The 22,272-nt window shown below is 39.2% G+C and overlaps 1 protein-coding gene across 3 annotated transcripts in view; it reads right to left on the reverse strand.

The window, feature by feature from the left end:
- plcl1 (phospholipase C like 1) overlaps positions 1 to 22,272 on the reverse strand; it is a 342,480-nt gene that overhangs the window by 39,843 nt on the left and 280,365 nt on the right. The window contains exons 6-7 of one of the 3 annotated variants that reach the window (XM_072261609.1): positions 20,020 to 20,129; positions 10,859 to 11,638 (exon numbers count right to left, since the gene is read on the reverse strand). In XM_072261609.1, the coding sequence (XP_072117710.1) occupies positions 11,381 to 11,638; positions 20,020 to 20,129 (368 nt within the window). In that variant the 3' untranslated portion in view covers positions 10,859 to 11,380. Of the gene's footprint in view, positions 1 to 10,858; positions 11,639 to 14,577; positions 16,862 to 20,019; positions 20,130 to 22,272 lie in introns of those variants that run through there. The other 2 variants (XM_072261610.1, XM_072261611.1) reach the window with 2 other exon arrangements.

The following is a 22,272-nucleotide window of genomic DNA, read 5'->3' on the forward strand; positions in this document are numbered from 1 at the left end:
TTTGCATCTCACAGGGCTAAATGCTGGCAAACCCTAGCAAAATCTGAGCCACTATTACATCAAGACATTACATCAATGCTACTCAAATGCCAACTAAAACATTAGCTTTAATCAATCAAAAACGTTTCAGCCCTAGTGAAGCCTGTATCCTCTTAAACTGGGTAATATGGAGACAGAAAACAGCTGATCAGAGCTGCCCAGTTAATTCCTAATTAGAAAAATGTGCGTTATGACAAGAAATTAAAAGAACTTGGGATTCTAAACATTAAAACCATAAGACCATAAGATGTAGGATCAGAATTAGGCCACTTGGCTCATCAAGACTGCTCCACCATTTCATTATGGCTAATTCAATTTTCCCCTCAGCCCCAATCTCCTGTTTCTCCCTATATCCCTTCATGCCCTGACTAATCAAAAATCTATCAACCTCTGCCTTAAATATACATAAATTCTTAGCCTCCATAGCTGCCTGTGGCAAAGAATTCTACAGATTCACCACTCTGGCTGAAGAAATTGCTCCCCATCTCCATTCTAAAAGGACGCCCCTCTATTCTGAGGCCATGTCCTCTGGTCTTAGACTCTCCCATCATAGGAAACATCCTCTCCACATCCACTTTCAAGGCTTTTCACCATTCAATAGCTTTCAATGTGGTCTCCCCTCATTCTTCTGGGGACAATGCCAGGCACAGAGCCATCAAACACTCTTCATATGACAAGCCATTCAATCCTGGAATCATTTTTGTAACCCTCTTTTGAACTCTCTCCAGTTTCAGCACATCCTTTCAATGATAAGGGGTGTAATCTTACTAACAATACTCCAAGTGAGGCCTCACTAGTGGTTTATAAAATCCCAACATTCTATCCTTGCTTTTATATTCTAGTCCACTTGAAATGAATGCTAACATTGCATTTGCCTTCCTCACCACAGGCTCAACCTGCAAATTAACCTTTAGGAAATCCTGCACAAGGATTCCCAAATCCCTTTGTGCCTCAGTTTTTTTTTGAATTTTCTCTCCATTTAGAAAATATTCAACCCTTCCATTTCTTCTACCAAAGTGCATGACCATATGTTTCTAGACACTGTACTCCATCTGCCATTTCTTTGCACAGTCTGTTTCCTCAAAACTACCTGCCCTTCCACTTATCTTCATATTCTCTGCAAACTTTGCAACAAAGCCATCAATTCACTCATCCAAATCATTGACATATAATGTTAGAAGAATTGATCCCAACATAGATCCCTGTGGAACACCAATAGTCACCAGCATCCAACCAGAAAAGGCTCCCTTTATTCCCACTCTTTGTTTCCTGTCAATCAGCCACTGCTTTATCCATGCTAGAATCTTTCCTATAATACCATGAGCACATAGCTTGTTAAGTAGCCTCATGTGTGGCATCTTTTCAAAAGCCTTCTGAAAATCCAAGTACACAGCATCAACTTATTTCTCTTTTGTTAACATGGCATCCCATCTCCTGTACTCTATACTTCAATTTATGAAGGTCAATGTGACAAAAGCTTTCTTTACAACCCTACCTACCTGTGATGCCACTTTCAATAGATTGTGGACCTTTATTCGCAGATCTCCTTGCTCTATAGCACTCTTCAGTGCCCTACGTTCATTGTGTAAGAACTACCCTGGTTGGTCCTGCAACAACTCACACTTACCTACATTAAATTCTATCTACCATTTTTCACTTCCTCACTATCCACTAATTCCCTAAACCTGGTGTCATCCGCAAATTTGCTGATCCAGTTTACCATATTTTCATCCAGATCATTGATACAGATGACAAACAGCAATGGAACCAACACTAATCCCTGTGGCACACCACTAGACACAGGCTTCCAGTCAGAAAGGCAACCATCTACTACCACTCTTTGACTTCTCCCATAAACACAAAATCCAATTTACTACCTCGTCTTGAATGCTGAGTGAATGAATATTCCTGACCAACCTCCCACGTGGGACCTTGTCAAATGCCTTGCTAAAGACCACATAGACAACATCCACTGCCTTGCTTTTATCAACTTTCCTGGTAACTTTATCAAAAAGCACTATGAAATTGGTTAGACATGACCTACCATGCCCAAAGCCATGCTGACTATTCAAGTACACATGTATCCAGTCCCTTAGAATACTTTCCAATAACTTTCCCAAGACTGATGTAAGGCTCACCAGCCTATAACCTCCTAGTTTATTTTTAAAGGCTTTCTTAAACATCAGAACAACATGAGCTATCATCCAATCCTCCAGTACCTCACCTGTCACTAAGGATGATTTAAAAATCTTAGCTGGAGCCCCTACAATTTCTGCACTTGCCTCCCACAGGGTCTGAGGGAGCATCTTTTCAGGCCTTGGGGATTCACCCGAATTTGCCTCAAGACAGCATGCACTTCCTCCTCTGTACTCTGTATGGGGTCCATGAAGTCGATGCTGTTTTGCCTGTCTTCTACAGACTTTGTATCTATCTCCTGAGTAAATACAGATGCAAAAAAAAAAAATTAAGATCTCCCCCATTTCCTTTGACTTCATGCATAGATTACCATCCTGATGTTCCAGAGGGCCAGTTTTGACCCTTGCTATCCTTTTGCTCTTAACATATCTGTAGAATCCCTTAGCATTCTTTTCAGCTTGTATGCTAGGGCAACCTCATGCTTTCTTTTGGCCCTCCTGATTTCTTTTTGAAAGTCTCTTGCATTTCTTATATTCCATATGTACCTTATTTGTTCCTACCTGCCTATACCTGCTATGCACCCCCCTTTTATTACTTAACCAGGGCTTCAATATCTCTTGAAAACCAGGGTTCCCTACACTTGTTATCTTCACCTTTTATTCTGACAGGTACATACAGGCTTTCCACTCACAAGATTTCACTTCTGAAGGCATCCCATTTACCAAGTACGCCGTTTGCCGGAAATAGGCTGCCCTAATCCACACTTGCCAGATCATTTCTGATACCATCAAAATTGGCCTTTCTCCAATTTAGAATCTCAACCCACAGGGCCAGACCTATTTTTTTTCACGTATGTACTTTGAGAATAATGGCATTGTCATCACTGGATGCAAAGTGTTCCCCTACTCAAACCTATGTCACCTGCCTGTCTCATTCCCCAAAAGCAGAACCAGTATCATATGCTCTCCCATTGGGACTTCTATGTACTGATGAAGGAAACTTTCCTGAACATATTTCACAAGTTCTATCCCATTTAGTCCTTTTAAAGTATGGGAGTCCCAGTCAATATGTAGAAAGTTAAAATCACCTATTATTACAACCTTATGCTTCTTACAAAAGTCTGCGTTCTCTCTACAAATTTGTTCCTCTAAATCATGCAGACTGTTGGATAGTCTATAATATAGCCCCACTAACGTGGTCATACCTTTCTTATTCCGTAGTTCCACCCAATACACCTCACTAGACAAGTCCTGACTGAGCACTGTCATGACATTTTCCCTGACTAGTGTCGCCACCCCTCCCCCTTTAATCCCTCCAGCTCTATCATGTCTAAGACAACGGAAATTCAGAATACTGAGCTGCCAGTCCTGCCCCTCCTGCAACCAAGTCTCAATAATGGCTCTAATATCATAATTCCATGTGTTGATCCATGCCCTCAGCTCATCTGCCTTTCCTACAATACTTTGTGCAGTGGAATATATTAGTCACACCATGCCCAACCTTTTGATTCCTGATTTTACCTGACACCTTAACAATATCTGCTTCCACAACCTCTCCACTATCTGTTCTAGCACTCTGGTTGCCAACCCCCTGCAACTCTAGTTTAATCCCCCTCCCCCCAGTGGATTAAAGACTGTGTGTGAAGTGCATGATTGTATAACAAAGGATAACTAAAAATAGGACAGAAAAAATTAAAATTATATTAAACCCGAAAAGAAATCTAGAGACAAAAGAAGCTATTAATGATACCTTACAAGAAAGTAAATAATGTTCAGACTTCAAAGGAGGGCTGCTAATGTTTTTTTCTAATCTTACAATGGAATGCTGGAAGCCTGTTAGCTAATGGTCAAGAATTTTTAAAATTTATTGAAAATTTACTAAAGAAGCCTGATGTTATGATGTTATATGAGTACCAGAAACGTGGTTGAAATCATCTAAGTTTTAAAATTCAAAGTTATGTTGATATGAGACACAATTAGAAAATGGGTAATGGAGGAATGGCTACCTTTTTAAAAGTTGGATAGCGCATCAATTTATGGAGTTGAAAATGAGTCAATTGTGGTTGAAATTTCAGAAAAGAATAGTAAAGTACAGGTAATTAATTTTTATAACCCATGAAGACTGCCTCAATACTTTTTTTAAATTTCTGTTTTTGCACTACTTAATTTTAACTTATCTATTTAATACACATATATAATTACTGTATTTCAGTTTTTTTTCTATACTTATCTTGTATTGCTTTGTACTGCTGCCACAAGGTTAACAAATTTCACAACATATGCCAGTGATATTAAACCTGATTCAGATTCTGAAGATTATCAGACAAAGTATCAGTATTCATGCCAGAGATGGTTGCCATCATTTTAGCCTTGGAATGGTTTGAAGCAATGCACTCTGATTATGTACTTCCATGCTCTGATTCATTCGTTGTCTGTTTTGATATATATTGAAACAGGTACTTCAAATTGAAGGTCAGACATTCTTGAGACTGGACAACATCTGCTGAGGCTGCAGGGTCTAGGCTTCTTATGGGTCGCTGCCCAAGTTGGGGTTTAAGGAAACAAGGTGACAGACATTCTAGCCAAACGATCACTTAAAATCAAAGATATAAATGTAATGGTGCATTTGCTTAAGGGGAGATGAAAGCCATAATTAAAATATCTATTCGGTCACTGTGGCAACAAAGTTAGGACAAAGAAAAGAAAGGATAGCAATTATAACAAATTCAGAGGATGGTGGGAACTCAATTGGGAGATAGGTATAAAAGGAGGAAATAAATTACATTCATACGTTTACATATTGGACATATTAGATTGAATGATTCCTTGTTCAGAATTAATATGCATAATATGGACATTTGTAGGGAATACACTTGTCAAGAAACGGTGCAGCACATATTGTTCAAATGCAGTTCCTATGAGTTGCAAAGGAAACATCTGATTGCTAAATTGAGATCTTTGGATGGAAAGTTTGTTAGGATATCACTGCCATCGTAATGTATATAAATGCATATTTCACTTTCTGAAAAGCACTAGACCTTGATATTATTTGAGGTTATTTTGGGGGGAGGGGGTGGAGTTGAGTTGGTATACAACCTGTCTCTTTGTTCCACACACGTGCTCAGTAGATAGTCATAATGCATCTTATTTTGGTCTGCCAACCATCATTAAACTTCAGTAGAAGAATAAAAGATTCATTTGTTGTTCGGACCAGACATCAGAATGTGCAAGAAAAGTGATCTAAGGACTTTGACCATGGAATGATTGTTAGTGCCAGATGGGGTGGTTTGAGTATCTCAGAAACTGCTGTGGCGCGACGCAGCTCACAGTGGCCACTGGGGTGGTGATGTCTGTTATCTGTCAAGTAGGGTGCCGTGCACAATCCTAATTTGATGGAGGCAGACGTGAGAGCACGGAGGAACATTCGGTGAAACTTCTGAAATGCCTGCTTTGCTGCTGCTGCTACTGTGTGATCCAGAAACTCCAGAGGGGAAGGCCCTGAGTCCTCGGCTTTGCTTGTTGCTCAGCGACCGGGGCTGGGTCGAAGCGCTCGGCAGAGGATGGTGCTTGGTGCTCAGTGTCGGAGGGCTGGTCGGAGGCTCGAAGTTTTCGGATGGACTCAGAGTCCGCTGTGGTCAGGTGCTTCCAATGGTGCTGCATTGGCAAGTTTGCGGCACTTGGAGGTTCATGGCAGGGAGAGTTTCTCCCTTCTACCGTCTGCGTAAGATGATGGGGCTATCAGGACTTTGAGACTTTTTTTTACCGTGCCCACGGTCTGCTCTTTATCAAATTATGGTATTGCTTTGCACTGTTGTAACTATATGTTATAATTATGTGGTTTTGTCAGTTTTAGTCTTGGTTTGTCCTGTATTTCTGTGATATCACTCTGGAGGAACATTGTATCATTTTTTAATGCATGCATGTCTAAATGACAATAAACAAGGACTGAGTGTTCTCATAATCTAATCTAATCTAATCTAATCTCCTGGGATTTTCATGCACAATACACCTACAGTTTACAGAGAATGGTGCAAAAAACAAAAACAAAAATCCAGTAAGTGGCAGTTCTGTGGGTGAAAATGCCCTATTAATGAGAGAGGTCAAAGGAGAATGGCTGGACTGGTTTAAACTGACTGGAAGGCAACTGTACCTCAGATAACCTCATGTTACAACAATGGTGTGCAGAAGAGCATCTCTAAATGCACAAGATATTGAACCTTGATAGACTACAGCAGCAGAAGACTATGAACATACTCTCAGTGGCTGCTTTATTGAGTAGAGGAGGTATTGATGGGTATGGAGTCATGTGGAGGTTTCACTGTTATAAGGTGTTGTTCCTCCAACCTGAGTGTGGCTTCATCTTTACGGTAGAGGAGGCCGTGGATAGACATGTCAGAATGGGAATGGGATGTGGAATTAAAATGTGTGGTTTGATTGATTGAAGACATATTTCTTACCATGAAGGAAAATAGTACACTGGATAGAAACAATCTAACAATTTCACGGTCAGTGTTACTTATACTATATATTTCTTGAATCTAATTTCCCCAGTTGTCTTGGGAGGATTCAAATGCTTGTCTCCACATCAACATTCTTGACCACTGAATATGCTGTCCTCGATACCATGGAAATCATCTCATTTCAGTACTAATGTTAATTTTTGTTTTGCAGCCTATAACAGGTGCATGTCCTGGAAACTGAAGGGGACTCCTCCAGACCTAAAGCTCGGCAGGATGAAGAAAAAGGCTGAATGTCCCATGGAGACTGGAAGCACCTGGGCCTTCATCCAAGTGGTAAGAGACAAAATGGCTAAAATTCACGTGGTTTTCCGTGAACCCAGGCTTGTTTGTATCAGTCCCAGACAACACTGCTGTTGCACTTCCCAGCACAGTGTGGTTAAGTGTCAAAAGAATACAAAAAGTGCTGATGAGCATGTGAGGAAGGAAAATTTGATTGATTAAAGGGAAATCGGAGGGATAATGAATATGTGGCTTTGCTCTTCTGAATGCTAACATGGAGTTGATAAGCTGACTGGCCTGCTTCTGTGAGGTAGGTAATAAGAAGTTAATCTGGGAAGATCTGATGAAACAGGTTACTCCTTCCAGTAGTGCACATGCAGAGGTCATCTAATGTCTTCTTTAAGTCTTCATGCCTTGATCTATCAGATCTCTTAAACCAGAGGTCAGAGTGACACCTGAGCATAGAATACGTGTCCAAGTAGCCAAGTAGAGAAGACATCAATGGGAAAATTCTCTTCCCATCCAAAAAAACAGTGCATGAGTTGATTGCCCTTATCAGTTGGCATGTGTTTGGAAGATGTAATGACAGCTGAGTAATCGAGATCACAAAAACTTCAGGGTCTATCGGACACCCAGTTCAGGGAGGGTTTGATTGACTGTTTGCAAGTTCTAAGGTGCTTTTTTATTTAACAAAGTAAACCTTATTCATAATAAAAAAAATTACAAGAATAAACTATCCAATGCCTTTTCATTCTTTAGATTCAGAGTCAAGCTTTCTGTACTGTTCTATTGCATTTATACACATCAAGAGCACTGCTGCCACTAATGTGGTATTCTGGGGTGGTATACCGCTGCCATAATAATTGAGGGGCTTCTTTCTACAACCTCAACCCTCCCTCTCCAGTAGGAGAAGACCTTGTACTGTGGTCCTTCCCCAAGATGCTCTCAACCCTCAATATCTCAGCAGCTCTATTCCTACTACAGATTCTGTGGCATTGAATAAACTCAGTTACTGGCCCACAACCAGCAACTTCAGACTACTGCCAGGTAACGGCAGTGGATCATCAGTAGGAGTGACCTCCTGCTGTGGAGCTGTTCAAATTCAGCCAGTGTGGCTATTGAAAGAGGACGTGCTTCACCGCAGACATGGAAAAGCAGTACCGAGAAGTGGCAGAATCAACAAAGAGGCTGTAAAAGGAAGACGCGGGTGGACAGTTGATCAGAATCAGGTTTAATATCACTGGTATATGTTGTGGTATTTGTTATATGCGGCAGCAGTATACTGCAGTACATAATATTAAAAATTGTGAATTACAGTAAGAAGTATATAAAGTTAAATTAAATAAGTAGTGCAAAAAAAGTAGTGAGGTGGTGTTCATGAGTTCAATGTCAATTCAGAAATCTGATGGCAGAGGGGAAAAAGCTGTTCCTGAATTGTTCAGTGTGTGCCTTCAGGTTCTTGTACCTCCTCCCTGATGGTAGCAATGAGAAGAGGGTATGTCCTGTGTGATGGAGGTCCTTAATAATGGATGCTGCCTGTTTGAGGCATCGCTTTTTGAAGATGTCCTGGATGCTGGGGAGGCTAGTGCCAATGATGGAACTGTCCACCATAATGTAATCTATACAAACTTCAATGTTGTGAGATTTGTGTTATTTAAATTTGTTTCTCTAATTTATTTCAGCCTACATACTTCAATCAATTGTTGGAATGAATAAGGATTCTTTAGGAAGATAATGCACTGCACAGTGTCATAGACTTTGCTTGGATAACCTTTATGCATAAAAGATAAGCATAAAAAGCAACCCCTGTTTAATGTGTGAAAATATCTGAAGGACTGTAATATCCACTTCAGCAACCAGGTTGAACTAGAGCAGAGATAGGGTGAATTGTCTGACATATGCTGGCAAGGTGGTCAGTTGTAAGCAGCTCTTATTTTTTTATTATATGAGCCTGTGGATTTTCTTCCTTGCCCTATTATTTCACGGTCTTTCTAATGCTTCCCAGAGATCATATTCCAGGCCTTTCCTAGACAATATTGATCTGGAGTTTTAGAGACAATTGCATCTGATGGCCAGGTAATCAGCCAAAACTAGATCAAATATTACTTACATTGAGTACACATCTATCCAATATCTCTTCCCAGTTGTACTTATTCTAGTCACATATATAAATTCATACTAAGCATCACCAACAAATGGGAAGTTGTCACGCTTTGATGAAATGGACAGCCTTCATTTTAACTCTTCCTTTGAACCTTTTAAGTTTAATGACGCGGTCAGAAGCAAATCTATGGACAAGTCTAGGTTTGGAAAGTAGACAGTAAAATTGTGCAAGATTGTTCAGAAACTTGCAGTTTTCATTTTTTTTTTCAGATTTGGATACCAACTTTGTTTGTGTCAAAATGTTCTTGCACCACCATCTATTTGTCCATGTCAAGGAATATTATTCTCACACTTTGGTGGTCCCTCTGATAAGAGATTCCTCTGGACTTAATCCTGCACCTTTATATGGTGATAAACGGTATGAGAATGAAGTCCAGGTGAAACACTGACTATCCATTTCCCTCCACACATGCTGCCTGACCCACTGAATTCCTCCAACGCCTTTTGTGTTGGTCCATATTCCAACATCTAGAGTCTCCCTATGAAAAGACATGCAGTGACTATTGAGAGAGAATTAACGCCTTCCAGCTTGAGCCAGCACTGAGGTAGACAGTCCAACTGCAGCTTCCAACGCATATGTGTCTCACCTTAATATTTGATTGATACCTCTGGATATGTTGAGAGATCCTTACAGGCATATTTATTGATGAATATATAGAACATATATAGTACAGCACATGAATAGGCCCTTCAGCCAATAATGCTGTGGCAAACTATTTAAATTAGTAATCAAATGTCCACCTAAACTAATCCCTTCTGCCTACACAGTGTCCATATCCTTCCATTTCTTCCACATCCATCTGTCTGTCTAAGAACCACTACCTCCACCTTTGGCAGCACACTCCAGGCACCTACTACACCCAGTATATAAAAAAAATCTTGCCCTGCACATCTACTTTGAACTTAAACCTTCTTACCTTAAATGCATACCCCGTGGTATTAGATATTTCAACCCTGGGAAAAAAGATATTACTCTTTCTATGCCTCTCACAACCTTATAAACCTCTTTTATTTCTCCCTTCAGCCTCTGCCACTCCAGAGAAAATAATTAAAGTTTAACTCATTATTACATGTGCCCTTTAATCCAGGCAACAACACGGTAAACCTTTTCTTCAACCTTTCCAAAGCCTCAACATCATTTCTATAATGGGGAAACCAGAACTGAATGCAAAACTTCAGATCGAATTATAGGAAAGATGTCAACAAAATAGAGAGAGTACAAAGAAGATTTACTAGAATGTTACCTGGGTTTCATCCCCTAAGTTACAGAGAAAGGTTGAACAAATTGGGTCTTTATTCTTTGGAATGTAGAAGGTTGAGGGGGGACTTGATAGAGGTATTTAAAATTATGAGGGGGATAGATAGAGTTGATGTGGATAGGCTTTTTCCATTGAGAGTGGGGGAGATTCAAACAAGAGGGCATGAGTTGAGAGTTAAAGGGCAAAAGTTTAGGGGTAACATGAGGGGGAACTTCTTTACTCAGAGAGTGGTAGCTGTGTGGAACAAGCTTCCAGCAGAAGTGGTTGAGGCAGGTTTGATGTTGTCGTTTAAAGTTAAATTGGACAACTATATGGACAGGAAAGGAATGGAGAGTTATGGGGTGAGTGCAGGTCGGTGGGACTAGGTGAGAGTAAGAGTTCGGCATGGATTAGAAGGGCCGAGATGGCCTGTTTCCGTGCTGTAATTGTTATATGGTTATATGGCTATATAGATGTGGCCTAATTAGAGTTTTAGTATAAAGCTGCAACATAGACTCTTGAACTGATTTCTTTGACTAATAAAGACAAGCATGCCTATCAACCTAGGTAGCCACTTTCAGAGAGCTATGGAGTTGGACCTCAAGATCCCTCGGCATGTCAACAAGGTTAAGGTCTTTGCATTAATACATACTCTCCTATTCCTTAACATATATTATCTCCTATATTTGCCTTTGTTTGAGTTGGAAACACTTCGATTTTTTTTCTTAATGCTGAGAAGTATTTCTAATGTAGCAAAGTGATTTTTTCCATAATTCACCAGCCAACTGGAGTGGTCTGTTCATTGGTGAAGACTGTTTCTCTGTTATGGTCAGCTTGGTGCATTATTTCTTGCAGATACTTCTAGAAGTGACTGGGAGTAAGATCTCCTGCAGTTGAAATGCAGAGTCTGAGTCACACAGAATCTCCTTACCATGAAACCTTGGTTATTGAATCCCAAAACCAGCTGATGTAAAGGCATCTTCATTGCTATCTTTTTGGTGACTGGAAATTTCAAAGTCTTCTGGTACATTTTGAAGACCACAGTCTCATGAACTCCTCCACCACACTATCTCAGTATCCCACTTGTTCTGTCTCTTTCTTTCTTTCCCCATTGCACAACCTCAGCCTGCAAAGCAATACTGAGCCTTCTGACGGTGAATTTTGGAGGATGTAACAGATGACCTCCCCTTCCCCTCTGACAAATATTGCATATTACCTTTGGGCCCATGTGGACACCAGAATTCTCACTGAGGACACCAGGAGCATTTCCCGCAAAGCTTTTGGCACCCAAGAGATGGATAAGGAAAACTGCAGATGCTGGAATCTAGAAAAACAAACAATCTGCTAAATAATCTCAGTGACCAAGAAGTATTTACAGAGTAAAGCAATTGCCCAAGAGATGGGCCTGTTCCTGGATGAGTCACGTTAAGTACTATTGGAAATTCTTAGGGCCAAAATAATCTGGACTGGTTTAAATCAGTCTAAGGGCATCAGATGAATTTCCTAGACATTTACCCCATGAATTAATCTGTTTTCTGTAAGCATCCTGTTACATTAACCAAAGCGTAATAGGAATGAGCAGCCATGAAACAAGATATTATCCCTCACCCTCCGAGAGCTACCCCTCTTTGCAGCATACCTACTAAGACAGGCGACAGAGATTGAAGCAGAGAATCATGTGCACTCCCCAAATACAAGGCACAAAGTGTGAGAACATTTTCTGCCGTCCTGCCGAAGAGTTTTGGCCTGAAATATCGACTGTACTCTTTTCCATAGATGCTGCCTGGGCTGCGGAGTTCCTCCAGCATTTTGTGTGTGTTGCTCGGATTTCCAGCATCTGCAGATTTTCTCTGATTTGTGATTGCACATTTTCTCATGGCCACATGCAAGCAAACATTTGCATGACACCCTCCCAATTCTATGTTCTTAAGGGATTCCTGAAACACATGCATGAAAGCCGTCATTCAAAGTAAATTTAGATGCCTGCTCTGTCTGATGATCTCTGTTAAAAAGAAATTCTTCTCCTCAAACAAGAGAGTATCAATGACAACTCAAAAGCTGTGGAGCAAATGTTAATTTGTATTGATTATAATTATCATACAATTAGGAATTATCCAGAGGCCTTGGAAGTTTAGAAAGACAATTACATTGACATCTAACTCTCCAGGAACAAGTGCATAACTTAAATTCTGACCTCAAAATGTCAAAGATCTCTTTGCCCTCTCCAACTTTCACAATGTTAAAATATTGTTATTAGGAAATGGAGCAGTGCACAAACAGCCACAGCACACTGAAACCCCTGCCTGAGATTATAACTGGGAAAATGTCAATGCACCTCCCTCAACGCTTATTTCGAGATACAGCACAGTAAAGGTCCTTTCTGCCTAATGAGCCCACAATGCCTAATTACATCCACGTGGCCAATTAACCTAACAACCCATTTATCTTGAAATATGGGAGGAAACTGGAGCACCCAGAGAAAACAAACACAGTCACAGGAAGAACATACAAACTCCTTATGGACAGTGGCAGAACTGAACCTGGGGCACTTATGCAGTAATTGCATCGCAGTAACTGCTGTGCTACCATGCTGCCCCTGAGTTCTGAGTTCTGACTTCTGACATCCCTCATCCCTGCAACAGCAACTGAAGTATGAAGTGACTAACACACTTGTTCAATAGCACATCGTAGTGAAGTTTCAATTTCAGCTACAAATGCCCCAAAGATTCCTGCACTACAGATTATTTAATACTTCATGTGCCACAGAACATCATTCTCATACTGAACAGAAAGACTGCAAGGACTCAAGTTATTCAAGCAATGATTCTGGAAAGAGAAGACAATCAATGTTTCAGGTCAGTAACCCTTTCTCAGAACTGGAGGAAGGATGGCACTAGGGAGAGTGGATGGTTTTCAGAGCTGGGGGAAAGAGTGAGTTGTAGGGCAAAAGCCCATGTGAAGAGAGATTAAACCAGATCAGGTGATAAGGAGCATAATACTGACCAGTAGATAGACATTTTAAAGGAACTGTGTTAGAAAGAGACACTAGCATGATAATGGGAAACAATTAACCAGTTTACTTAAAAATTCAGAGTTCATTCCAGAATTGTTACAAATTGCCTCGAGAGGAGTTATTTCTACTATTTCATATTGGGTCTCACAAACAGGTTAAAAAAGGAGTGGAAGTGAGAGTTGAAGTGTCATGCAACAAGAAACTGAAGATCGTCCCTGCAAACTGAGTACAGGTGCTCTGCAAAGCGAACACCTGATCTGTATTTAGTTTCTCCACTATAGCAGAAGCCATGAACAATGAACACAGTATACTCAACTGAAAGAACTACAAATGAATCACTGCTTCACAGGATACGATTGTTCGGGCCCTGGGTTGGTGGGAAGGGGAGTGGTGGACGGACAACTATTCCATCTCCTCTGATTACATGGGTTGCTTATTTGTCATACTTTCAGTAATTGAAATTCTAGACCAAATTTCTCGTAACAAAACAATTTCACAACTTACTGCACAGGGTGTCCAAAACTGATACATATAAACAGGAACACATCGTCATTTAGTTCTGAATAATAGAGTGCCATAATATCCAAATTCAAGGCCAAGATGGTTTAATTGAGATTGATTAAAAGGGAAATGGTTTATGTGAGTTGGTCAGTATTGCTTAGATATCAGAAAATAGTTCTTTTGCCAGAGAATAGTAAACCATTAATGAAATTATGGCTTTTTTCATATGGCATTCCTTCAAGCAAGAACAGGGAGCTGTTTTAGACCGAGTGCAGTTAAATACTGCATCAAATTCTCAGGGTCAGAGTAATCTGGATTAATTTTATTTGCCTTCACGCTAGAGGTAGCAGACGTAAACTTCCCAGATTCATTTCTCCATGATCCCCACCCCCTATCAAGCTGAATTTCTCATCAGACCCATGAAAGCGCATAGGTGCAAAGTATTTCTGATTAAGTGCAAGGCATTTCAGCTGTGTAGCTCAGTCTGGATAAGTGGGCCAGAACATCATATGCAATCTATCATTAACTAAATCTTTCAACACACAATTACGTATCTAATTTTGTTATAGAAGGCAGTTCAAGACCACAAAAATCATCACAAATTGCATCAGCAACAATCGATATGAAGGTAATCCATTATCTGACATTCACTATGACTTCTATTGGACAACAAACCAAAACTGGAATAAGAAAATGAAATGCCGGAAATTCCAAATTGATCAGGCAGTATCAATAAGCTAAGAAACTGAGTTAATGTTTCAGACAATAAAAGACATTAGGCTTTATTGTGAAATATCATTTCCTTTTCACTTCCCACAGATGCGGCCTGATTTGATGAGTATTTCCAGCATTTTCTAATAACTGACCAGAATATGCTGGTCTAAAGGAAAAACATAACTACAAATCCTATTGTAGGTTTGGTTCAATCTTTAATAGCTTAATATACCAATGCAGCTATACAGCCATGGAAGAAAAAGCTTCCTATTACATGTATATGGTATCAGTGACCCCTGTATTACCACTGTTTGGATAATGGAAATTCACCTTTACAGAATTCACAAATCACTATCCAAAATATTAAAATATGGAATAAAATTCACTCTCATGTAAAAAGTAAATAAATAAACAAAAATTAACTTTTTTAAAAATTCATGTTTCTGGACACATACGGATGATGCAGCTTTGCATTATGAAATAGCATGATATGGAACACAAGCCACCCCCCCATCCTAGTAATATGGGAATTGCCTGTATAGTGTATATAAATTGATAGCCTTCCCATTTCCACATGGTCCATATTGTTTCTACCATGAATAATCATGATAAACTCTTACCCTTTTGAAGAAATCATTTATTTAGAAATATAATACATCAGTAAAAAGGTCAGCTTCTGCAACCTTCAAAATATTGTTTTAGCATTAGTTAACATCACACAATCTATTTTCCATTTTGAATTCCTTCTTCTTTTGAAGACTTGCACTTAAATTTGTTTATGTTTCAGTCAAAAAACTTAAATTTACTTTCTGGAGCTTAACAAGGAAAAGAAGTAAGCTATTTCACCACTGGATACATAAATCATGTTGTCCATATGTCCAGCAAGGGTAACTGGTAAGTGCAAACCAAAGCTAATTTTACCCACACTGAGGCAGCAGGTAAGATGGGCTATTGGTGAAACAAACAACAATCAAACTAAGGTCCTTTTTTATTTGTGTATAGCTCTGGCAGCTAACTGGTTAAGCATTTGAGGGATATTTATTTACTTATTTAGAGATAGAGCACAGAACAAGCCCTCTGGCCCAATGAGCCTCCCCACCCAGCAACCCACCTATTTAACACTAGCCTAATCACAGGGCAATTTACAATGACCTATTAACCAGTACATCTTTGGACTGTGGGAGGAAACTGAAGCACCAGCAGGAAAGCCACACAGTCACAGGCAGAAAGTACAATGTCCTTGTAGACGCCGCTGAAGTTGAATTCCAAACTTATGACACCCCGAGCCGTAACAGCATTGCGCCAATTGCCAGGCTACCTTGATGCCCCACGGTATGTAAATTGCTAGGGGAAACCAGGGGGCCTGAAAATAAATTGAAAGGACATACAGCATTGCAGATGGTCCCTTTCCTCAACGTTTCAGGAGAATAACTGTCATAATACACATTATGAATAACTGTCAGGATGCAAATTGTTACAATTTGTTATCTGTCATAAGCCAACAACCCTGTTCTGCTTGGCTAGTAAATTCAACTTCCCGTTTTGTTTTGGTTAAAGCCTTTGTTAAGAATTAATATTGATATTTTCCAGAACTACAAAACTCTTTTCCATTTTTCAAATGTTTATAGAGAATGATGTTTCAATACAATTTTGACACAAACCTCAACATACATAACAAACATTTTAAAATAAAGCAATATTTCATAGTCTTCACAGCAGAAAAATATTATGATGCATAACACTAAATGTACAGTACAATATTCTTTTCTCACATTAAAATGTATTTAAAAGCTGGTACCTATATAATTTATCAAAGAAAAACATAAAGAAAAGTGCATGCCAATCATGACTTTACAGTCCGTGCTGCTTTCTTTAGTTTTAAATGAGTAGCAATTAGAAGAATAAAGGCAGTTACAGGAATGTTAGAAATATCACATTGATACGATTTTCCTTGAACTATTTTATTGTGGTATGTACCATAAAACTGGGTGCTTTGAATAGCTAGTGCTGCATTTTCAAATGCTGTATAAAGGTTCTGATAGTATGTTCAGTATCATCTAGGGAAATAAATGAGTTATCTCCAAACTGCAAAAATTTTGACTCCATAACAAGCCACTGGGACTGATTTAGGAACTAAGTAAATGTTCGATTCTCCTTTTGATTTTCCTTCTCCTGTATTGCCTGAAGACTTTGCTTGGAACTCATCTCTGCACTTTCATTTCCTGACTTGCTCAGTCCACATGAGATACAAGCAGTATGAATCTGTTTCATGTTCTCCAGCACCTCATTCTTAGCATTTTTCAGTAAGTCTCCCTGGCCCTGCATATGTCAAAGGATTAGGGTTATATGCATTCACTAATTATCTTAAAACATATTCATCTGTCACAGTTGCTCCAATAAAGTAAATGATATACTTTAATCCAAGCCAAAATATATAAAAAACATTAATATCTGGCAAAACATATACAAAAGAGCCTTGTGGTACAAAAGGTCTATATTTTCAGTTTCCTGATATAATCATTTTATATCACAACACAACTCAGAAATACTTCAGGATGGCATTCCTAGCTTTCAACAAGAATGACATAACCGATGTTCCTCTAAATGTACATGACCAAAGGATTAACTGACTGTGAATATTTTATGTAGTTTCATTTCAAAACATTTGCAACAATTATCCAAAAGCAACATAAAATAGGCACTATTTTAGCAAGCTGATTAATTGTTTACATCAATTTCTACGTGTTTTTGAGGAAAACATTTAACAAGTTGGCTAGCTTGTTAAAATTGTATACACAAGCTATCCCATACATACATAAATCAATGATAAATTGTTATGGGGACAATGCAGATCCCTTCTGTTCAGAGTTTGTTACAATGTGTATTTCCGAATGAAAGTGGATGATATTTATGGTGTGTATCAGTGTGGTATTAGCTCAAGGTTAGCACCGTATGTCAACAGTGATATAAAATCGGCTAAAAATGCATGGCTTTCATCTATAAATTTTAACAGATCTTTTAACAGAAGTGCATGGCTGTTATCAGTCTTCTGTGAACTAAGCAGAGAATGGGAAGGTTTTCTGCATGACTCTCCACTGCTTCTCTTTCACTGTTGACCTACCAGACTCTTGGCTCAGCAATGGGTTACTTTCGTCTTAATCATTTCACGCATCATATCTCTGAGCCCAATAACAGCACTGGGCTACTACTTCTCGCCATCAATCAAAAGTGACCTTGAATTGGCATAAACTGCTTTAAATATAAGAATTTATATTTTCAACTGTCTGCAGCCTGACATTTGCCTTAGGTGGAATTTTCTGTGCCCACTATATTACTTTTCTTCAATCTAAAACATACTTTATGAAAAATATGTAAAATTGAGCATTTCCAGTTTAATCCGATATTTAACAATACTAACTCAAATGAAGGGCCTTCAAGCTTAAATATTAAATGTTACTCCCTTTACAAATGTTACCTATTCTGCTGTTTCCATCATTTTCCATTACATTTCAAGTCTGCAGTATTTTGATTACTGATTTATTATTTAGAAGTACCTCCATGCTCTATTATCCCTCCATGCTTAAAGGTAAAGCAGATGGATTGCATTTTTCTACTTCTGAATTCTTTGTCAATTTTTGTGAATATCTATTAAGATTAAGGATACTGTTGAACAAAGAAATAGCTATATCAGCCATCCTGAGTCCACTTAACCACAAGCAGGTAATGGACAAAGTTCCCTTCTCTCTGTCACAATAAATCACTAAATTGCATTATTATTGTCCAATGTACCAAGAGAGAGAGAAAAGCTTGTCTTATATGCCATCCATACATTCATTACAACAATGCATTAAGATAGTACAAGGTTAAGCAATAAAATAATGAAGAATAATGTGTAACAACTACAGAGGAAGTGCACTGCAGGACAATAAAGTGCAAGATCAGGTAGAGTGTGAGGTCAAGAGTCCACCCTATTATATTAAAGAACTGTTCAGTAGGATAGAAGCGGTCCTCGAGCCTGGTCGTACTTGCTTTTAAGCTTTTGTATCTTCCGCCCAAAGGAAGGAGGGAGGAGGGAGAAGAGAGAATGACTGGAATGGGTAGGATCCTTGATTATACTGGCTGCTTTACTGAGCAGCAAGAAATGCAAATAGAGTCCATGGAGGGATGCTGACCTGTGTCCACAACTCTCTACAGTTTATTGCAGTCATGGGCAAAGCAGTTGCCATACCAAGCACTATTCATATACTAAGACGCTTTCTATGTTGCATCGATAAAAATTGGTGCCAATCAAAGGGGATGTTCCAAATGTCTTTAACTTTCTGAGGGGAGTAGAGGTCCTGTGTTCAGTGTGGCTGGACCAGGCCAGGGTATTGGTGATGTTCACTCCTAGAAACCTGAAACTCTTAACCATCTCAACTTCAGCACCATTGATATAAACAGAGCATGGACACCATTCCACTTCCTGAAGTCAATGACATGCTCTTTTGTTTTGTTGAATTTGAAGGAAAGATTGTTGTCATGACACTGTAATAACTAGGCTCTCTATCTCAGGTTGAATGGCAAAGTCAGGTGAAGCAGCTGTAAACTACATTTTGGGGAAGCATAGCACACAGCACTCCCTAAGTTTTCTCTCAGTTTCACGTTTAGTTAATCAATTTTGTTCTCAGTGGTGTGGCTGTTATCTAGTAGTATGTTGGAGAGGGGTTATTGTTTCAGCCTCATCAATATCCCCGTCCTTTTACCATGCTTCTGAGATAATTAACTGCATCTGATCAGTCCAATAACATACTTCACCTAATCTTAAATGTCTGAAATTGTACTCCTTAAATCAAAGTCTGGCACAGTCTATGTCTCTTGTCACAGAGGTACTCAGTGGCAAGGCCTATGCTGGATGAAGCAAGGCCACTGCTGAGACTAGCATATGTCTAGCCAGTTGGCTGAAGGATAGAGAGGCAGGACAATTGGACCCAAACTATGGAAAGTGTGCAAACATGAGGAGAGTACAGTGGAGTCAGAGGAAGGAGGGGAAAGGGATGGCAGACTACACAGACCATTGTGTGCTACATGCATATAGTGTTCAGATGGATAGCATAAAGGGTGCCATCTTAGGAGGTGGAAAATAAGTGAACTGCAAATAAGTACAAACATTTAAGTACTTCAAAATTCCAATAATTTGGGAAATTAACACCCAGATGGAAAAGGCTTAATGTTAATCTGATTGGATTGAATCTAATATTATTTATTTTTACATATTTCATTATGGAAAAAGAAAGAAAATATATTGTGGCTTCCATTCTTCTTTTCTTCACCCTTACTGCTAACCCAAGTACTTTTGTCCTTGTGAAAAGTTTAAATAACAATTACACCAAGTACTGTGAACTCTTCAGGTGTTCACCATGAGAAAAACAATAATCAATTTGTTGCATATTAGTCACGATTACTTAAGATCATCACAGTTTATCTAGTTATTACAGTACCTTCAGTACGGTGATATTCCACGCAAAACTTTCAAATGCTCTATTTAACTTAGTTCCTTTTAATCCCTCTTTTCTCCCTAAATTATGAAGATCCTCATGAAACTGAAGTCCTGTTGAAAACATAAAAAAAATCTTTGTGACATTCAAGTATATGCTGCTATTGCTTTTTGAGATACTAACAAAATAATTAAACTTTTAATTGTTTGGGGCGAGTAAATGATAATTTTATTATATACATTTTTTAATGAATATGATTTTCATTAGCTCGTATTTAAACTTTGTATATTATAAAGTTTTAATAAATTAGATTGTAACCATGGAAGGATCGGTATTCTGTGCATTTTCCATTTATTACACATGGTTTTCCCTTGTGTTTCTGATGCTAATTCATGCATAATTTTCCCACTGTGAATAAGACACCCAACTGAGAACACTCAGATTAATTGTACATAGTTATATGAGAATTAATTTCTCTTACATGAGTCACTTATGGAATAGCACACAGAAACCGAAAAGAAATGTCTTGGCACTAGTACCTCATCTCTACTATCAAGTCTGCTCCACTATTCCATTATAGCTGGTTTATTATCCCCCTCAACCCCATTATACTGCCTCCTCCCTCCCCATAACCTTTCATACCCTTACTAATCAAGAATCTTTAAATATGCCCAATGACTTGACCCCCACAGCCATCTAGAGTAATGAATTCCACATAGTCACACCCCTGGCTAATGAAATCCCTCTTCATATCTTTCCTTAAGGGGCATCCTTCTATTCTGAGTCTGTACCCACTGGTCCTAGACCCCGCCCCCCCACACTATAGAAAACATCCTTTCCATATCCACTGTACCTAGGTATTTGAATATTCAATAAGTTTCAGTGAGATTCCTCTCGTTTTAAACACCCTGAGCCATCAAATGCTACTCATTAACCCTTTCATTCCTGGAATAACTCTCATTAATCTCCTCTGCACTCTCTCCAATACCAACACATCTTTTCTTAGATATGAGGCCCAAAACTACTCATAGTACTCCAAACATGGTCTGACCAATGCTTTATAAAGCCTCAGCATTATATCCTATTTTTATATTCTAATTCTCTTAAAATAAATGCTAACATTGTACTTGCCTTCCTCAACACTGACTCAACCTGCAAGTTAACCTTTACAGAAGCGTGCAAGTGGTCTCCCAAGTCACTTTGCACCTCGATTTCTGTATGACCATATAATTCCTTACACTGTTTTCCATCTGCCACTTCTTTGCCAAGTATCCTAATTTGTCTAATTCCTTTTGCAAACTTCCTCCTTCCTCAACACCACCTGCTCTTTCCACCTATCTTTGTATCATCTGCAAACTTGACCACAAAGCTATTAATTCTGTCATCCAGATCACTGACAGATAACATGCATAGAAGCAGTCCCAGTCCCATCCCCTATGGAACACCACTAGTCACTGGCAGCCAAGAAGAGAAGGTCCCTTTTATTCCCACTCTTTGCCTCCTGCCAACCAGCCAGTCTTCTATCTATGTTAGTATCTTTTCTCTAATACCATGAGCTCTGATCTTGTTTAGTAGCCTCATGTCTGACACCTTGTCAAACGCCTTCTTAAAATCCAAGTACAAAATTTTGTCTTTTCTGTCTATTATTTCCTTAAAGAATTCCAACAGGTTTGTCAGACAAGGAAACCCCACAGGAAACCATGTGACTTTGGCCTACTTTATCATGCACCTCCAAGTACCCTGAAACCTCATCTTTAATAATGGACTCCAACATCTTTCCAACCACTGAGGTCAGGCTAACTGGCCTATAGTTTTTTTTTTCTTTTGCCTCCCTCCCTTCTTTAAGAGTGGAGTGATATTTACAATTTTAGTATTCTCACTGAAATCCAGTGACAAGGGGCGTCAGGCACAAATTGCAATTCCTTTGTCTGTGTCTGGGAAGAGAAGGATATACCAGGGAGCCTCAGAGATACCATGGTCACAAGCATCTTCAAGAAAAGAGACAAGTTTATCTGTGGCAACTACACAGGACATTGCTGTCTGCCACAGAGAGTCATCGCCAGGTTTGTCTTTAACCATCTCCTTCCACTGGCCAAATTATCAGCATTCAGCATGGCCTTCTGTTAAGGAAGCCTCCAGCAGAGCTCCTGGAAAACATGTGTTGAAGCAGCCACCTCTCAGTGGTATTGTTAAAAGTCACCATTACCTTCAATGCACAAGCATTACCTATGGTCAATTTTGGTAATGGGTATCTGA

This window comes from Mobula birostris, chromosome 6, assembly GCF_030028105.1.
Source record: "Mobula birostris isolate sMobBir1 chromosome 6, sMobBir1.hap1, whole genome shotgun sequence".
NCBI classification, from domain to species: Eukaryota; Metazoa; Chordata; class Chondrichthyes; order Myliobatiformes; family Myliobatidae; genus Mobula; species Mobula birostris.